Source organism: Syngnathus leptorhynchus, chromosome 10, assembly GCF_054491065.1.
Source record: "Syngnathus leptorhynchus isolate UIUO chromosome 10, UIUO_Slep, whole genome shotgun sequence".
Taxonomy (NCBI): Eukaryota; Metazoa; Chordata; class Actinopteri; order Syngnathiformes; family Syngnathidae; genus Syngnathus; species Syngnathus leptorhynchus.
Window position 1 is genome coordinate 119,025 of NC_141204.1, and position 18,555 is coordinate 137,579.

Genomic DNA, 18,555 nt, shown 5'->3' on the forward strand with positions numbered 1-18,555 from the left:
AGCAAGCACTGGACTGGACTGTGTCTCTCTAGACGTGTGGCCCCACACCTGTTCCATCCATGTACGATGCAGTTGAGTTTTAGTTGAGCCACCGATTTGATGGGAATTGATCCACTTTTCCACACTATGTACAGTCAACTTGAATTTGGTGCAGTTCAGAAAGCGGCAATTCAGTTGTACGGCGACCACCAAAGCCTGCAGCAGCCTTTGTAGTGTCAGGTGCACTAGATGTGTGTGTGTGTGTGGAGAATCCTGCCAGGTCTGTGCAAATGCAAGCCGTCTCTCGTCGTACCTTTGCACGGCAACAAGTGGATTTGGGGGATCAAACATGCAAATCCCCCACGGTGCTTGGGTCAAATGTACGTCCATGACTTTGTCAAGAGGATCATGCGCCTTCACCTCTTCAAAGCCCTCTGACGCATTCACAAAGAAATGTCTTCCTCACTCACTCACTCACTCACTCACTCACAAGCAGGCTGCGTTTGCATTCGACGGGCGTGTCGCGGTCCTGCTCAGGGATGGACCTTCTTCCGGCAGGCTGCAGCACGCGTGCCTCTTCTGGGCAACAAATGACTTTTGGATCGTTCAGAATCTTTCCATGTCGTATACGTAGGTGCCAAGGCTTCCCTCCCTCCGAGAGGGTGGGAGAAAGGAGCTTGGCCGGCGAATTTGAATCGCCGCGTTTCCTCCCTAAATTGAGAAGAAAAGCGACCGAGGGAGGGATCGTGCGGTATTAAAGAGACGCAAAGACATTTCAAGTTGAAAGTGGACGCTTTATTTGGTGTCATCTGATGGGGACGAGGTTGTGTCGGAAGTCTAATGAGTGGAGTGACGTTGCCAGAGCTGCATAGAGGTGCGAGCTGCTGAAACGCAGGCAGTACACTGGGCTGCTCGCGAGGTCCGAGCTCAACTGGAAAAACTGAAAAAGACGCGTTTTCACGCTCACGCTTTCAAATCAGTCTTTGATTATATATAAATATTTTTTATGATAGGGTCTTCATTTTCAATTCCAAATATGAGGATAGGCTTCATCAAAAGGAACATTTGAAAACAAACACTTGTTGGCCGACTATGACATAAATGTAACAACACCTGTAAGCATCGAGTTTGCCTTTTGTCCCAGAGTCGAACCACACCATAGTAGGAGGAGCCGCTGGCTATCATGTGATTTCCGTCCGTTTGCATGCAGTATAAGGCGCTGTCGTGGGGTTCCTCCCACTCCGTGACGTTCTTCCTGTCGGTAACATTGAGATGCATCCAATCGAAATTGCTCACTTACATTCAAGTGATGTACACGACAAATAAACGGCGCGTTCGGCGGAGATTTGTCCAGCCGTCGCTTGAAAAAAGGGCCGGCCGAGCAGAACGCGCCGCCGCCCGGCCGTTTACTGGCGACCTTCGAGCCAACTATTTGCATACGGGCAACGTTAAGCGGCTTTTGAGCCAAACTGACTGCCTGCCGCCGTCTCAAATTCACAAAACAGAAGCAGGCTTTTGGAAGAGAGTCATCGGTAGGAATCGATCCTCCACTCGTGCGCACGGCCTCATCAATAAGAGATTAAGAAAGACAGAGTGCTAGACAGACAGACAGACAGACAGCCATGCACGCAAGCACACAGTATGACAAATCACAGTGGACAGGAATAGACCGTGTGGCACCTGCATACATAGAGAGTTGAATTTAGACTTTGATCAATAAACACAGTGGGTGGGCCAATGTATAATTCATTGCACTGTCAATTAGTTCAAAATTGTCGATCGTCTGCGACTCAGCGGATTCACTTGACGCCGATCCAAAATGGTGGAAAAATCCCAGAGGAAATCGAGACGGGCTTTTTTTTTTTTTCCCCCTTCTCAACAGCATTCGCGGTGACGAGCGAAGCATCTATCTTTACACTGCGCTGTGGATCAAATCTTTTGAAATGTTGCCGTGCATTCACCTTTGTTGAACTTTGCAGCCGACCTCAAGCGGGATGCCGCTTAAGGTGGACTCCATTCATTATTGATAGAGAAAGAGGTCGCCCCTCTCCAAATGTACAGCCCAGCCAGCCCTACCCTTTTGTAAATCCCCTGAGTCATTGGCCAATCAGATCATATTAGGTTGACTCCAGTGAAGCCCATTAGCCCAAAATTGAGCGAGCGGCAGAGAAACCGCTGCCCCCCCGCCGACTTCTATAACAAGTGTTTTCATCACAACTTGAAGGGAAGCGTCGAAATACACTACGTCCGACACGCTCCACTCACCGCCGACTTAGGCGAAGGTCCCAGAGGCGAATAAATGTGTCGTAGCCGCAGGTGAAGAGGTGAAAAGGGCTCTCAAACAGCATATCCAACACACCGGCCCCTCGACGGAACCCTGAACCCAGACTGCCCGTACACTCGGACCTGGAGAGAGAGAGAGAGCGCCGCGTCTGGTTGGATTCGCCCGAGTAGGAATGACGAGCCGGCTCTCAAAGGCTGGAAATTGTTGAAACGGACAACAGCGACGGCCCTCTGTTTGTCAAATAAAAACTCCGCAGTGCTTCGCGAAAATGAATCAAACAATGAAAAGCAGACATTGCATCACAGAGGATCGGGAAGAAAATGCTAGACAAGCACGTTACATATACGTGTAGCCAATGAAGAGCATCTTCAGCAATCATCTTGATGTGGCGTGGAATTATTCAGAGGTCTATGGGAGCCCAAAGTCACGTGTTGCATAGTGAATGCAGATGGGACACAAAGTAAGGGCAACTCCAGATGGGGGTTTTTCTCGGCTCGCCGTGGCGTGGCGTGACCTGCCTGCGTGAGAGGGTGCAGCAGCATGCTCAGCAGCAGCATGCTCAGCAGCATGCTCAGCAGCATGCTCAGCAGCAGCATGCTCTTGTGATCACAGCTCTGTAGGGCTGGCTGGCTGGCTGGCTGGCTGGCTGGCTGGCTGGCTGGCTGGCTGGCTGGCTGGCTGGCTGGCTGGCTGGCTGGCTGGCTGACTGACTGAGTGACTGACTGGCTGACTGACTGACTGACTGCAGGTCTCTTGATTATTGGAGAATAACCTGCACTCAGCAGTGCGTATTATTGCATTCTAACTGTCTCTTTGTTGCCATCTAATACCCTGCGTGACCGTGACTGTGTGTGTGTGAGACTTTCACACATTTGATACCTGGCCCATAGCAACCATTTAAAGAGGTCCGCTAACCTTGGTGACCGAGCAAGCAGCCGCCCCGTCTTGTCCCCTCCCCCTGTGAAGCTCAATCCAGAGTGTGTGGTAATCCCTGGCTTTGACCCCAGGGGGCCACCTTATTGGACCAGGACCTTCTCGGTAGGGCGCCTTATTGGCCCAGAGTTTTCTCATTGGTGACAAAGTCTTAGCCAATGGGGAGTCCCTCATTTGGAGCCCGTGCGTGGACTACTGACCCCCCATTTTCTCCTGAACACAAAAAACAAGCAGTTTAGCACGACGCCAAGAAAACATGCAGTAAGACCAAGAATGACCAACATGTCAAATAATGACTTGATAGCCAAGACCTCAACTACAGAAAGATGACGTATTCAAACTGTGTCAGTCACTCAATTTTGCTGCTGCTGCACAACGTGAGAAGTAGCTACCAGTGTGCCATTTGTGATGCGGCTTTTGCCGTTGCTTTTTTTTCTTCTAAAAACAACAACAACCCCCGTAGCATTTCAAACGCTATGCTCGGCAGGGGCTCCCCGACCCCCGCCATTGCAAAGTACTTTTGTTGATGTAGACCAATATTAGCTGTTGGGGTGGAGATTGCAGTGGAGGGAAGGGGAGGGGAGGGGAGGCAGGGATGGGAAGGGAAGGGAAGGGGAGCCTTCGCCGCGGCAAGCACGTCTTGTGTCACCTTGCCCAAAACGTCAACTGTTAATTTCACTCTAAAATTGGGGGATTAGCCAAAGAAATGGCAGGCAGCCACGCAGCCATGCAGGCAGCCACGCAGCCATGCAGGCAGCCACGCAGCCGTGCAGGCAGCCACGCAGCCATGCAGGCAGCCACGCAGCCAGGCAGGCAGCCACGCAGGCAGGCAGCCACGCAGGCAGGCAGGCAGGCAGCCACGCAGGCAGGGTTGAAAATGGATGGATAAAGCGGTGGTGCCCGTGTTTGATGCTTGGGCACAGGCCCTAGACCTTGTTGTTATTGATGAATGTTTTTCTAATGCTGCTACTATTGAGCCTCATGAACAGCAAAACTAGGAGTCAAGCATAGTGGAAGAATCAATCCACATAACAATCAATCAAAGCAAACCAAACTGTGTGTTATTCACCCAATTTGGCGCTACACCAGGGAATCTATTAGTTACGAGGATTAAGCACCTGCGGCAGCGCGTTTTGGCTTGCGACGCGTTATTGATCCCAAAATAATGAATTTGTCGCAATGCCAAGTTAGAGCAAAAAAATGGACTTTGTAAAGTGGCTCCTAAAAGTGGGAATAGGAGCGCCTGCGCGCATGCGTGGTGTGTGTGTAGTCCCAGAGTGCGATTGTCTGGAGGGGCTCTCTGTCCCCATTTAAGCCTGTCCACTCTCACTGCAGGAGCCAGTGCGCTATTAAGGGCCACACACAGCTTGCGAATGGAGAAATCATTCATGAATTGTCAAAGGGAAAAAAAAATGCTAAAGCCATTATCTTCTGCTGCCGCCGCTGTGTCATTAAAAGCACTGTCTGCGTGTGCTCGGAGGCTACGTCCAGGCGCTGGGGAGCCACGGCCATACAACAAGTCAAAAGCTGGCTGACAAGTAGAGACCGGGCCGACTTCCCAACTGTCCTCGCAGGTCCCAACATCAGCAATGCAATCGCTGCGCCCACCAATGACGCTCGCATGTTCGAAAAAACAAGGGACTCAGGTCGGAAGGAAGTCATCAAGTTGTTTTTGGAAGTCATCGGGTTGTTTTGGCGACCACCTTTCTTTCCTTCTTTGGATAGCAACGTTTTGCTAACCCTTTCTTCCTTCTCCTATTTCAAGCCCTCGGCATATTGTCAGTGGCGTTGTCTGCTTTAATCTGAGCGGGTAAAGCTGGGATTTACACGGATGGATACGTTTTAAGCCGTGCCTTTCACACACGCGCGGGAATTTGACAATTGAAACAACTTCAAGTCATCAAGTTAACATGGACTCAAAACAAAGGGAATTCCCAATAAGACCACAGACCTTTTCTAACGCAACTACGTATGGGCTCTTGTGGTTCTGAGGGCTGATGTTTGTCGTGCGTTAGATTCCACTTGTGTCGGCCGTCTGCGCCGTTACTTTACCGTTCAACATCCCAGATGCGAAGAGGGGAGAGGTTCTCGCAACACGCCGTACCCGTTACAAAGGAGCTGCGCACACAGAGAGAAAGACACACTTTTTTAATAGGACAACCATCACCCCACGTTAGAAGAAGAATCATTTTGCCTTAGTAGCAGCAGACCTGGGAGGATCATTTGAGGGGGGGGGGGGGAAAAAAACGTTCGGCAATATGGCGAGGCCCTGCTAGGTAATTAGTGTTGGCTAAACTCATTTAGGGCCCAAAGGGGTGGCTGGGTTTTGAGGCCTGCCTGGAGCGGTAAGCAGGGTGGCTGACCTCTGACCCCGCTGACATAAGATACAATAGGGTTATGGTCACAATCACTATCCTATTACTCTCTATTAGTCGCCTGCCCCTGAATGGGTGATGGCACCCCACTTTTACATGTGTGCCCAGAACTCAGCCGCCAACAGGCCTGCCTGATCAGAGCTTGCGCTGGTATTATGCCTGCTAAGGGGTCAGGCCAGGCAGGTGTCCATCCTAAACACACCAGGCGGGCGGGCGGGCGGGCGGGCGGGCAAACGGACGGACGGTCGGTCGGCCGGCTTCGACGTTTCAAACAAAGGCAGGAAAGCCCGCCGTCACGTCAGGGTTCCTTCAAGGTTCCTCCAACAAATGGTCAAGACAAAGGTCTGGCCAACACCTTGAACCAATCCTGCCGAGAATAGCTGCCTTTGAAACAAACCCAAGTGTTGAGTTGGATTGGAGATGTCATTGGAATTCAACTTTGCATACATACTAGAACGGTCTTATTTTGTCGGTGCTTGGCCGTCCGTTCTCTGCGCTAGCTAGCTGTGAGAATGCTCAATCAAGTGTGTCTCCCTTCATGCATGCGTTGAAGTAATTTAAGGTGAGTGTGTGTGTGTGTGTGTGTGTGTGTAATGAGGGGCTTCAGCGTGAGCCGTGATTATTCTCCCCTCCTGCCGTGTGCATCTTGCTTTTAGCCTGTGGGAACGAACGCACATTGCGCCTGGCCCCTTATGGCATTGTTGCGGCCTCTCTCTTTTCTTCTTCCTCTTTTTTGGAACTAATTGAATTCTTGACTCCTGAACCGCAGGGATGGCCGGCCGGCAATGAGAAAGACGTGAATTTCAGGCTTTGAGTGGGGCAGAGCAGTGGGGGTGAAATTGGAGTGTGTGTGTGGGGCTGCTGCTGGTGCTGCTGGTGCTGCTGGTGGCTGGCCGGCTGGTGGCTGGCCGGCTGGCCGGCTGGTGGCTGGCCGGTCTCATACAAAAAGGCACGCCCGGCCTGGCTGGCTGGCTGGGTGGCTGCTGGGGCATCAGCCTGTACTTTGATAGCAAATGTCAAAGGTCACCCCCCACCGCCCGGCGATGAGAAAGTGGCAAATAGCTGACGGTTTATCCAACAATCATTTTCTTCTTTTAAAATGTTCAAAAGCGCTTTTGGCCCCTGCGAGATCTTTGTAGTTGTGCTTGAGGAATTCGAGACAAAACAATCCTCTCCCTCTCCCCTCCCCTTCCCTCCCCTCCCTGTTTCCAAGTCTCTTCAGGGTAGCTTCTCCCTTCACTGGCTCCTGCCCAGGCCAGGCCCCCTTTTCTTTTTTTCCTACACTAATGGTCAGTGTTGCATGCATGCATCCCACCCCACAGCAAAGGCAGTCACACAAACTCAAAATCGGACCAGCGCCTTGTTTGGCAGGAATGTGTGTGTGTGTGTTGGGGGCAGACGTAATTGGATTTTGGCTACTACACCATCAAAGGCAAACCAACAAATAATGGCTCTCCCGTTGGGTGCGAGTCGCTGATGAATCTGCATGCGCGATATCCAATTTGCAAATTGGGATGCTCTGACGAGATCAAGAAAACAGCCGGAACGAGAAGTGTCGCAAATGGTCCATGTGCTTATGTTGAGCAATTTTGCCTGGCTCTTGCTTTCTCACACCCCATGTTTACTATCGGACGGATGGATGGACGGATGGAAACAAAAAAGCAATAAAGCAGCGGCAGCGGCAGCAGCAGAGCCTCGTCTAACGCTAATCAGTGGAAAAGGGATTGCGAAGGCGCATCAGGGTTTAAGAGATGCGGGCGGGCGGGCGGCCATGACGCTCACACCTGCCTTGATAAGTCAACTCGGCTACAAGAAAGCCACGCTGACAAAGCTTCAGTTCATATACGTCGGAAAAATAAACACGGGGATTAAGCAAGTGGGAGGAGGAAGCCTGCCTGGCTGCCCGGCTGCCCGGCTGCCCGGCCGCCCGGCTGCCCGGCCGCCCGGCCGCCCGGCCGCCCGGCCGCCCGGCCGCCTTTCTCCCTGGCGTGTGCGCAATACAGTCTGCAGATGACCCTTTTCCAGAGCAAATTGTTCTTACCTTAGTGTCGGGTTAATTGCAACAGACCAGACTCGGTCATACAGGGGAATGATGTCTCGGGGACAGCTGGAGGCCAATGTCCAGATCTACACAAGGAAGGAAGTCAAGTCACAGCCAAATTTGGAATGAAAGCTTAAAGACAATGACTGACTGCATAGTAATAAAAATGAATGGTGACCTTGGTTGTTTGATCTCTAGATCCACTGATGATGAGTTCCTTTTTGGAGTCAATGCAGTTGACTTCCTGATTATGACCAAATAACTTCCTCGGGCTCTCGCTTCTTCGACCGTGGACCACAATCCTGCCATCACTGAAGTCGACAAAAAAAAGGAGTTACGATGAGGCGAAGTGAAGGAAGACCTATTTCATGCCACGCCACGCCACGACCTTCCGCCACTGATGAGGTGCGTGTCCGTGAGAACAAATCTGCAGACGTCTGCCCGGTGGCCAGAGTAGATTTGGATTGGCTTACGCCAAAACTTCTTGCAGTCTTGGCGCAGAGGGTAGGCTTGAATTTCGCCGGCTTGAGACAAAAATAGTGTGTCCCCATCCAGCTGCAACCACGGCAACAATCTATGGAAATACGTTACGTCAATGGAAAGTTAGTCAAGTAACGCTGTGCGGCTTTTGGAAATGAGAAGAAGTGGTCACGGCGATCAGCCTCCCACTTCCAAATGCATCTCTCTAGGACAATCTGTATCTTCAAAATGAAAAGACATGTATCCAAATGCATAAGCTCTACGTTCTAAGGTTCATTGTTGAACATAGACATTGGGTAAAAAACGATTCCATACTTTGGTTTCCATTTCAAAGGCGTAGTCCTTTTACAGACTCCGCGGCACCAGTTTTGAGCAATCTTCACTCGCTCCTTAAGCAGGATATGAGGATAGCTGCGGCGGAAATGACAATGACCGATTGATTATTGTGGATCATCACGTAACATATAAGTGGCATTGTATTATAGATGTGATTTAGGGCTATCCAAATAAACTTGACTTGACTATTGTCATTCAAATTCATCCATCCATTTCGCTCCCAGTTCAACCAACCGGCAGGCTACAAAGTGATTAGACTTGATTCAGAGAGCACGAAGAGGCTTATGAGGCAGAACAACGGGATGGAAGTTGACCACCACGGTGCACGCCTTTAAAGTAGCCGAGTGTGTACTTAGCAAGTACGGAGAAAGAGTACGTACTTGACACAGCCGCTCGCTAGCTCGCTCGCTCGCGTAGCAAGCTTGTGCTAATGCTAAATGAAATACCACACAGCACGCTCGCGTCACTTAGCTTAGCTTAGCTTAGCTTACATGTCTGTCGAGTATCGTGTAATTCCAGTATTTAACAAGCCTTTGGCGATCTTCTTCCACACCACATCGCGCCTTACAATGTGCCAAATGACTTTAGAAACCCGAGAGAGACGACTCAGTGTTTGACAGTCCAGATAAGACAGGATGTGATACAAAACATCCTCTGGAAGCTGAAAGAGGAGCATGCTTCAAAAGCACACGACGGAGTACACACAACTAACTGCACACTGGAACACAACTGGCCATTTTAGTGAAAAGAATTCGAGGATGAACGCGGAAAAAGACGGCGGCAGGCTAGCAGCCCATTCACTTCATGTCAAGTTGCCCGTGGTGTTTGGATGGCGACGGCGTGACGTATGACGTATGTGCGTATGACGTATTTGGGATGCGATGCTTCCCTTAAATCAAGTTGCCCCGCCCCCCCTCCAAGAAAATACACCGCGCCTACGATTTGAATTCAACTCATTATTTTCCCTTCAGATCCATTATCATGATAATTATGAACATTTTTTACATGGTGCTTGTAACAGGTTGAAAGTAGAACGGTTATTCTTTGTAAAAAAATATTCAAGTGTTTGTTTAAATAAGATAAGCGTAGAAAATGATAGAAAATCAACAAAAAAAATCCCTTTCTGCTTTACCCAACGACACCAAATGCATATTGAAATCATTAGAAATTTGAAAGAATAATCCCAAAATCTTGATATTGCAAAATGCAGTGGAAAACAAAAGTTGAATAGTCATTCCAACAAGTACAAGTGTGGGACATTGACTGTATTGTATGTTCAAATCTAATCCTGTTAATTCCATGTAACAGTTGAATGAAATGAGAAAGGAACCGAGTGCAGCCGTCCGGCCAGCGGGGCTGTTAACTGCAAAGGTTGTGTCACGGTCAAATGACTACCAAAAGTTGATTGACCTTCTGACATTCTGTGAGGCGCCTAACCGTTTAGCATCAGTAGCATCAATTTGTGCTCATTCACATCATGAGGCTCTTTCGACCTTCCGTTACAATTGACCTCCCGGCCGGCTCTTTGATCGTGGCCTGAACACACAATTGGAATATGCAGATTATTTTCTTTCACTTTTTCTTGTTTTGCAGGGAAATGTTGAAAGCTTTGCGCTCCAAAATGCCATTTTCCAAAGATGGGGGGGGGGGAACAAAAATCATTTATGGTTGGCTTTCCGGCTGAACTGTCATGGCTGAAAGGAAACGGGAGGGGGGGGGGGGGGACCTTTGGGGTTTGGGGGTGTCTTCCCTTTGATCTTTTGAGGGCAAAGTGGGGGAGTTGCTTGGGAGCTGGCTGGCAAACACATTTAGCCAGTAATTGTTCAGCTCAGACTGACAATCAGTCTTAGAAATGTATGGACAAACAAAAGTTTACAGCTCCAATTGGAAAAGTCAACAGATCTCACATCCATAAAGAATGAAACTATTGAGATGGATCTCCACTTTGATCAGTTGTTTGCCTTTCAATTATTCAGCCTGGTTGAAGCGCCGCCTTTTGTTAACCCTGCGCACATCATGGGCCGGCCTGTCATTTCCAATCTGGAAACATCCCTTGCACATGGGAAGACCCCTCAGAGAATGGAATAAAGCCATCCATCACAATTAGCACAGGACTAATTCCTTCATACATTTGAGCAACTAAAGTTGACTCAACATTTGAAAAAAAAAAAAAAACCCCCCCAAGTGATTTCAATATCTCTAGCAATGATTTCTTGCATTGCATTGCATTGCTTGTGTGACGATGACGACATCATTCAGGAACATCATTGAATGTGGATGACATGATTCTTTAGGTAACGTGATTTTGGTGGAAGTTACGGCGGCGACCTGTGCTGGAATCGGAAGGAACTCTGCATATCGTCAGTAATATTGATGGATAAAAAAAAAAAAAAAAAAAGACATCGGCAATGCATGCGGACGGTTTGTTATCGGAACACGATTGTTTCATTGCCATGCATGGGGACATTTCGTATGATATTTTTACAAAATGAAAAAACGGTTCAATTGAATGAGTCGAGAATGAAAATTTGAAATTGGCTGCATTGAAAATCAGCATTTGGTTGACCACTTGGGGGCACTGCTAATAAGTCCTCGAGTCCTCACATCAACATACCCTGACGGAAGATGAGGTTGAAAAAAAGAAAGATTCATCATCCATTTATCGGGGAAAGATGAAAATCCCATCTCTTTCACAAGGGCAATCAATGTATTGTGGGAATGAAAGGCATCCCATGCTGACAAATATTGCTTTCCATGAATGGCCAGCAGCCAGCGTCAACAAAAGTTGTTGGAGGTTGCGCGTGCTTTTGGATTGGAGCAGCTCTGCCGCCGCCGCTGAGCTCGGCAGGGAGGCCGCGTTCCCCGCCCGCGTAGGCCCGCTATTCTACGCCCCCTCGGCAGGGGGGTCGTGGCGGGGCGGGGCAGGGCAGGGCAGGGCAAGGCAAGGCAAGGCAAGGCAAGGCAAGGCAAGGCAGGCCAGGCCAGGCCAGGCCAGGCCAGGCCAGCCCAGGCCAGGCCAGGCCAGGCCAGCCCAGCCCAGCCCAGCCCAGCCCAGGCCAGGCAGGGGTTCAATTGCTACCTTTGTTTGTTTATTCTCAGGGATGCTAGTTGCGCTCAATAAAATGGATGAAAGCGATCCGGCCTCAGCGGAATTGCGAAAGGCGGAAGGTGTGATTTTTCCCACAAGCTGCTTCTATAGACGGGCTGGAGCAGTAGCCTCGTTGAATCCATTTACAGTCTGCCGCTGCCGCAGGCATGCAAATTTCAGAGCCGGTGCAATAAACGTGTCGTCCTGTCTGTCGTTCATCGTCACAAACCAAACGCGGCTTACCACATCAAGTGATCCCAAGGGACTGACTAGCTTCCAGTGTCCTTGTGTCTGTTAATCCAATGCGGAAGGCTTTAAGCAGATTCATGTCAAGTATTGTCAAGCGCCTTTCTTTTATTGGAGGCTCCAGATGAAGGAGGGAGGGAGGGAGGCAGGCTTTTGAAGCACGCTCAACAATCAGCTAACTGTCGTGTCAAGCAAATGTTTGGGCTCTCTGCGACTCATTTGTATGTTTGTCAAGAGTGTTAAGCAACACATTTTGTTGCCCATTCTCAACAAAGGTCGGGAGGTCGGTCGAGCACGAGCGCAGAACGGCTCGGTGGAGGTGTCCAACGAAGCCCGTTCTACTGTGACCGACTGACTGGCTGGCTGGCCGGCCGGCTGGCTGGCTGGCTGGTTACATAGTTTACAAAGGTTACAACAGATCAGCTAGTCATTTCTCTCATAGCTACGGCTCACTTTCCTCAATGGCCACCTCTGGATCTCAGCAGCAAGTCACGTCCTACTGTATGTGTGGAGACCAAAAAGCAACAGCACCATCCCAAGTAGGATTTGCGTCACGACTCGTGTTTCTGAACCGTGTGTCTGTGTGCTCGCCCTCCTGCCCTCCCTCCCTCCCTCCCGTGTGCCCGTGATCAGCGTGACCTCTCGTTACCTGTCGCTCGCTTATTTAAGTCCTGTCTGCGTGTCACAACCTTGTCAAATTATTTTTTGTCTCTCGTCGTTCCTGTCTTTCTGTTTTCTGTTTGCCATCCCTGTCGGTTAAGTTCCGTTAGTTTGCCGGTTCCGTTGGTCTCGTTCCCCTTATCTTCCCTTCCGACTCCCTTTTCCCTTCAATCGACCAACCCGGGCCCAAGCTGCATTTGGTGGCCCAGCTCCATTCCGATCCTGACAATTTGGGGAAATGACGAGGCTCGGCGACGTACGGCAAAGCAAAAGCGGTGTTCCGGAATACGAGACCGTGCGGGCCGAGCAATCGATCTGAACGTGACACAATGCGAGGGTGGTTCCAATGAGCTCGACAGGAGCCGTTTGCGCCCCTGCTGGCTGGCAAACAAACACGAGGGCGGAGAGAAATCACAGATCAACAAGTAACAACCATTCATTCCACTGACAATAAATAGAGCTCCGTGGATGAGAAGTTCCCGTTGCAGCAACCATATGTATGGGATTGCAGCTAGAGAGCGTGTCAGAGCCTTGCATATAAGCCAAAGACATCATCCTAACAGCAGCAGCAGCAGCAAAGGGCCAAACAGCGCTATCTAGAGAAAAGGAAGGAGGGCCTGGGCTCATCTTCATGACTTCAAATGACCTTGTTATCCTTGTTCACATCAGACTAAGAATACCCGGCCACTTGCTAGCTTTTCCTGCCTGCATGGCTGCCTGAGTGGGCTGCCTGCCTGCGTGCCTGCCTGCCTGCCTGCCTGCCTGCCTGCCTGCCTGCGTGGCTGCCTGCCTGCCTGCCTGCGTGGCTGCCTGCCTGCCTGCCTGCCTGCCTGGCTGCCTGCGTGGCTGCCTGCCTGCGCCTGCCCGCCCGGGTTTCATCTGGGCACCTTGTACGAAAGGCAAGAGTATTTCCTCTCAGCTCTGGCCAAAGCGCAAAAGGAAAAACAAATCAAAGCACAGATTGCTTTGATCAACTTTCCTCGGACCTTGGCGCTGAAAGCGGCTGCGTAGAAGGCGGAAGGCAAGGCGTAGGGTGCGTCGCAACTCCAGACGACTCACGCTCGCTCGTCAGGGCTGCTGGAGAGGAGGTCCAAGCTCAGAGCAATGTGGTGGAATCAAATCAAATAGCAGTGGCAAACAAGTAGCTATTTATTCTCAGTATTTTATGACATATTTCAATAAATATTTCATCCTTTTTTACACGTCAAATAAAATATATCCTATTTATGTATCAAAACAGACATACGAAGAACAAGAGAGTTGGAGGGGCAATGAGTATGTCCAGGATGGATTTTCTTTTCTTTTTTTTTTACACCGTAATGTCATAATAGTACTCAGTGCTGATATTCAAACGTGTTTGCCGCATATTCCCTCATAAATGAACGAATGAACACGATCATTGGCCACTGAACTGCGATCAAACTGTTCGAGGCACAGTTCAAGGGACGCAATCAAAAGAGATATTGAAAAAAAACAACAAGGCTCTACTAACTCGTCTAAAAAAATCAACTCACTATTTTAGATTTTATAGTCAGGAATTAAAAATCTGATGTACAAAAATAGAGTTCTTGTCTATTTACAGTCCCACCCCCACCCAGAAAAGAATACATCAACTACACATAGCAGAAGAGAGCACTGAATCAACTAGTGATGATGAAGGTAGCAGCCTGGCTAAGCCTGCCTCAGCCTGGCTCGCCCAGCCTGGCTGGCTCGGCCTGGCTCGGCCTGGCTCGGCCTGGCTCGGCCTGGCTCGGCCTGCCTCGGCCTGCCTCGGCCTGCCTCGGCCTGGCTCAGTCTGGCAATTTGTTTCCCTTCTGCCTCAGCACTTTTGGGATTGCTCAGCGCTCTGCGGAGTAGCGCGCACGTTTAGTCCTTTGGTTGAAGGGGTAGTGAAGAAAGTCAAAAGGTCGCCGGTGGCCGGTGTGCGCGGGCTGCTGACCCCTGGGCAGTCTCTTCATAAAATGGACCTCCCGCTGGTGCTGGCGCGTCCGTGAACCTTTTCGCGGCCGTCCTCGACGGGTGAAGGCCATGTACCATCCCTCGTAGCGGGCGTTCCTCAGCGCCGTGTAGTTGTTCTCCAACACAATCTCGGTGAAGATGCAGTCGCGCCCTTGTCCGTTTTTCTGCACAGTCAGAGTGATGCGCGCCATGTGATTTGCTTTTCAAAAGCCCAATTGGAAGTGCCCGTAGCCTGCATGCACAGACACATGCTAACGCGATGATGCCTCCTCCCCTCATTCTGGAAATGCAGCATATGTTACTTACATTACAACTGGGGAGGGGCGGGGAGGGGAGGGGTGGGGAGGGGGGGATGCTTTGGGTGAAAACAGACACTTTTCACTTACAAACTGATGATTGACTGTCGGCGTGACTTGTAGGAATTTGAGTCAAGCGGCCCTCTTCATTGGTTGATAACATTATGTCCTTTCAAGGATGATTTGTGACTCAACTCGCTGGACAACAAGTGCTAGCGCACGGACTTAATTGCAAAATAGGAGATGCAGGTACATCCAAAAGACTGTTGTTTCTTTTTTTTTTTTTTTTTTCCATGGGGCTGGGACATGCTGTAATTGAGCTACGGGCAGATGGTATACGAGGCAGGGTGCTGGCTAGGTGGGTGGCCGCCCACTCTCTTTGTGCGCGTGTGTGTGTGTGTGTGTGTGTGTGTGTGTGTGTGTGTGTGTGCGTGTGTGTGTGTGTGTGTGTGTGTGTGTGTGTGTGTGTGTGTGTGCGCGCTGAGAAGGGAGGGAGGGAGGGAGCAGATCCATGAAATGATTCTTCCAATCTTACCACCATATAGATCATCACTTTTCCATTGGACCTTGACCTATGCTATTAAATGTGTTCATTCAGATGTCTCTCATCTTGCATCATTGATGTTAGCTTCATCTTGCTTTTTGTCAATATAAAACATCATTAAACCTGGACATTTGTTCTTATGAATTGAGCTCACATGACCTTTGGCATTTGACCCGAGAGCCAAGAAGAAGAAGAAGAAGAAGGAGAAGGAGAGTCATGGGGGTTCTCACCTTGCCAATGAGCTTCCCCCTCTTGTTCATGCAAATGTAGAGGCCGCTCTGGGCTCCCTTGATACGCACGCGGCTTCCAAACGTATCCGTCTCCACGACGAGTTTGGCTGACCAACAGAGAAAACATTGTCACTAACAAATGACGCCGCCGCCGCACGCTAATGAGTGAGAAGGCTCCATGTGTGCATGCAGGTCTGAAATTGGCTTTCAGCAGCCTTTCTTTTCCCTTTCTTCCCGCCCGCACACAGTATCCACGTAAAACAAGAACCTGTGGAATCATTCCCTCCCATGGATGGATGTATCCTGAAATTCTTTCAAAATGATATAACCAGGTGTCTTTGGAGTCTTTGAAAGTAAAGGAGGCAAGCCCGTCATCCCCATCAGGAATTTATCTTCGAATAAATCTGCATTCACATTTCTCTCTATATCCACCCCCAAATAGTGTAACGCCAAGGAATTACGGCCTCGGCTGGATTGCTTTTCGGAGATCTATGAAGCTTAGTGATTTTGCAGAGCAATAGGCCATTTTTACTTTCCTACGCACTGGTATCACCGCCCTAAATAAATAAATAAATGCATCATCATAAATGTACAAAATTGGAGTAAATCCATATTCTCTTGAAAATACTCTTATCTTTATTCTATGATGCTAGTGGGGGCTGAGACTGGTGTTGAACTGAATACAAATCTATGACAAAGACCCCACCCCACCCCTCCGTATATTTTTGTTGCAAAAGAGACATCATTTTGTGTCATTGAAATTGAGTCAATGAGGCACACTCCCTCACCTGTAACAACAAAACGACAGGGAACTGCTGTGAAGTTCCACTTCAAGCATTTCAAATAGTCAAGTGGAAATTTTGGGGAGGTTAGGAGGTAAGACTTTAATGCTTCTTCCAGACGGACGTACAGAAAGATGTCCAGCACCCACCGCAGTCAAATGCCTAAAATAGTCACTTAAGGATGTTTCATCCTTTCTGAAATCCAAATATATCCAGCACAACTTGAGATCTACAAAGATCTTGCTGGCATTTTTAACCAGCAAAACTTCTCTTTCTGTTCTATTTCTAAGAAGGAATCATATGAAAATATTGAATGGAAATGACAAGAAATGAGAAAGGACCGTCCTACATACTTTAGCGTACAGGGCAATACAGTATATTCATGAGGTGCTCCGAGCAAAAGTGAAAATGTCAATTTGCCCATTTCAGCAGAGCAAAATGTTCTCTTTTTTTTTTTTTTTTTTTTGCTTGATTTGCTCCCAAAAAAAAAACAATGTCAATCATTCGAATCGAATTCCCTTTGGCGACGCATGCAGACGACGTTGCCCTTACCGTGCACATCTCCATCATCAGCCATGGCGTTGATCTTCTTGTTGGGCAGGACCTGCACATGCTTGCCGCTGGTCCGACTGTACAGCTGGTAGATCCGGATCAACCTGCGGCTCACGCGGTCTGTCACTTTGCTCTGCTCGCTTACATGCTGCGTGAAATTAGGCGGGGACTGATTGGTTACCTGTCAGAAATTAGATGTCATCACAATCAGTACCTCGACGCCTTCAAATGCAAACTCAATCGAGGGCGGCAGGAGTCGCAAACAAATTCGTTTTGGGGGGATTTTGATCGACGGCAGTTTAAAGGACAGCTTCGCAACAAACCGGGAAAAAAAATCCAAATGTATTTGCTTTTCCTCTCCATCCATCTCAGTCGGCCGTGGTGGAATGAGAGCAAGCTTATATAATTGTCTCGGAGCAAGCAAAAGCCCGTGCACCGGGTCAGCTATGTGCGAAACCGGAAGGGTGCCTGACCCGGCGGCCGGGCGGGCGGGCGGGCCGGCAAGTGGCCGCCGGGTCAGCTATGTGCGAAACCGGAAGGGTGCCTGACCCGGCGGCCGCCCGGCCCGTGGCCGCCGGGTCAGCTATGTGCGAAACCGAAAGGGTGGCTGACCCGGCTCCTCACCTTATGTTCAAATCCTAGTGGAGGTTGCGCTTAACAAATAAAGTCTTTCCAAATTGAAGACTGAACAAATATCGGTGAGGGAAAAATCAAATACCTTACCTGAGCATAGAAGAAGAATGCGAATACGTGTATAAACCTGTAATGCGCAAATCACATTTAGTTAGCGGATTTGGAAAAAGAAAGAGACATTTTTTTAGGTAGTAGGAATACTTACACGAATGTACATCTAGATGAAGGTCGCATATTGGATGGAGGGGAAAAGCACTTTCAGGAATTGAAAGACTTGTCAGTCCAGACGTTCTTGCGTGCGGGAAATAGATCCCTCAAGCTCCAAGTGATTTCATGGAAATCCACAAAAGTCACAGAGGTGCGTGCTGCGCTGCGCTGCGCTGCGCTGCGCTGCGCTGGGCTGGGCTGCGCTGGGCTGCGCTGTGCTGCGCTGGGCTGCGCTGGGCTGCGCTGCGCTGGGCTGCAAGCGCTGCAAGCGCTCCAAGCGCTCACGGGCGCACAGCCAACTTGTTTTTGACCATATTCGTGTCAAACGGACATTGTCCGTTGTTGTCCACTGAGCACACTTATTCAAGTTGTTTTCAACTGGTCCTAATAGATAATGCTGGCTGGCAAAACTCTTAAGTGCACTTGTAGAAGCCGGGAAGAGAGTTGAATTGTTGGAAAAGGCGCTGCATGGTTTAGTTAATCTACTTTCATTTTTCCTTCTTTCTTTTTTTGAAGTCCGATAGTGTTAGAAATTCGTCCGTATCATCAGACTTTATTTTTTTCTTCCGCCTGCTCTCCTCGTGGTCCGCGCGGTGCGGTGCGGCGCGGCGCGGCGCGGCGTTCAGGTGTTGCGTGCGCCGGTGCGGTCTCGTCAGTGGTTTCGGAGAGGTTGCAGAGGCCTGACCCACTCGGCTCTGGTAGAATTTCACACTGGACGGTGCACCTCCGCACTGACTGCATCCACCCATACACTCGCGCACGCACGCACGCACGCACGCACGCACGCACGCACGCACGCACGCACGCACGCACACACACACACACACACACACACACACACACACACACCGCTCCGCTTCGCCCCGCTCCGCTGTCAAGCGTCTCACTTGGCGCTCCTCGCCGGTTAAAAATGTCAAGCTGCTCTGCGAA

General features: G+C 49.7%; 2 protein-coding genes across 3 annotated transcripts; both read right to left on the reverse strand.

Annotated features, from left to right (window-relative positions):
- Positions 1–752: 752 nt before the first annotated feature.
- Positions 753–9,275, reverse strand: fbxw4 (F-box and WD repeat domain containing 4). 2 transcript variants are annotated; one of them, XM_085922237.1, is made up of 9 exons: positions 8,920–9,275; positions 8,408–8,503; positions 8,001–8,186; positions 7,791–7,923; positions 7,613–7,698; positions 5,249–5,314; positions 2,245–2,385; positions 1,093–1,234; positions 753–919 (listed from the first exon to the last, which is right to left on the reverse strand). In XM_085922237.1, the coding sequence occupies exons 1-9, from the start codon at positions 9,102–9,104 to the stop codon at positions 785–787; spliced, it is 1,170 nt and encodes a 389-aa protein (XP_085778363.1). In that variant the 5' UTR covers positions 9,105–9,275; the 3' UTR covers positions 753–784. The 2 variants fall into 2 exon arrangements, with proteins under 2 accessions (XP_085778363.1, XP_085778364.1); XM_085922238.1 differs by lacking the exon at positions 5,249–5,314.
- A 4,985-nt stretch (positions 9,276–14,260) lies between these two features.
- On the reverse strand, positions 14,261–17,652 carry fgf8a (fibroblast growth factor 8a). The gene is made up of 5 exons (XM_085922012.1): positions 17,624–17,652; positions 17,509–17,545; positions 16,786–16,966; positions 15,452–15,558; positions 14,261–14,545 (listed from the first exon to the last, which is right to left on the reverse strand). The coding sequence occupies exons 1-5, from the start codon at positions 17,650–17,652 to the stop codon at positions 14,261–14,263; spliced, it is 639 nt and encodes a 212-aa protein (XP_085778138.1).
- Positions 17,653–18,555: the final 903 nt, after the last annotated feature.

Coding starts and splice junctions, on each gene's coding strand:
- fbxw4 (XM_085922237.1), bottom strand. CDS start 9,104: ATGCTCCTCTTTCAGCTTCCAGAGGATGTTTTGTATCACATCCTGTCT. Junction 7,924..8,000: donor CACCTCATCAGTGGCGGAAG/GTCGTGGCGTGG, acceptor TGTCGACTTCAG/TGATGGCAGGATTGTGGTCC. Junction 7,699..7,790: donor CTAGAGATCAAACAACCAAG/GTCACCATTCAT, acceptor TTCCTTGTGTAG/ATCTGGACATTGGCCTCCAG.
- fgf8a (XM_085922012.1), bottom strand. CDS start 17,652: ATGCGACCTTCATCTAGATGTACATTCGT. Junction 17,546..17,623: donor TCATCTAGATGTACATTCGT/GTAAGTATTCCT, acceptor TGCGCATTACAG/GTTTATACACGTATTCGCAT. Junction 14,546..15,451: donor GGGGGAAGCTCATTGGCAAG/GTGAGAACCCCC, acceptor CTGACTGTGCAG/AAAAACGGACAAGGGCGCGA.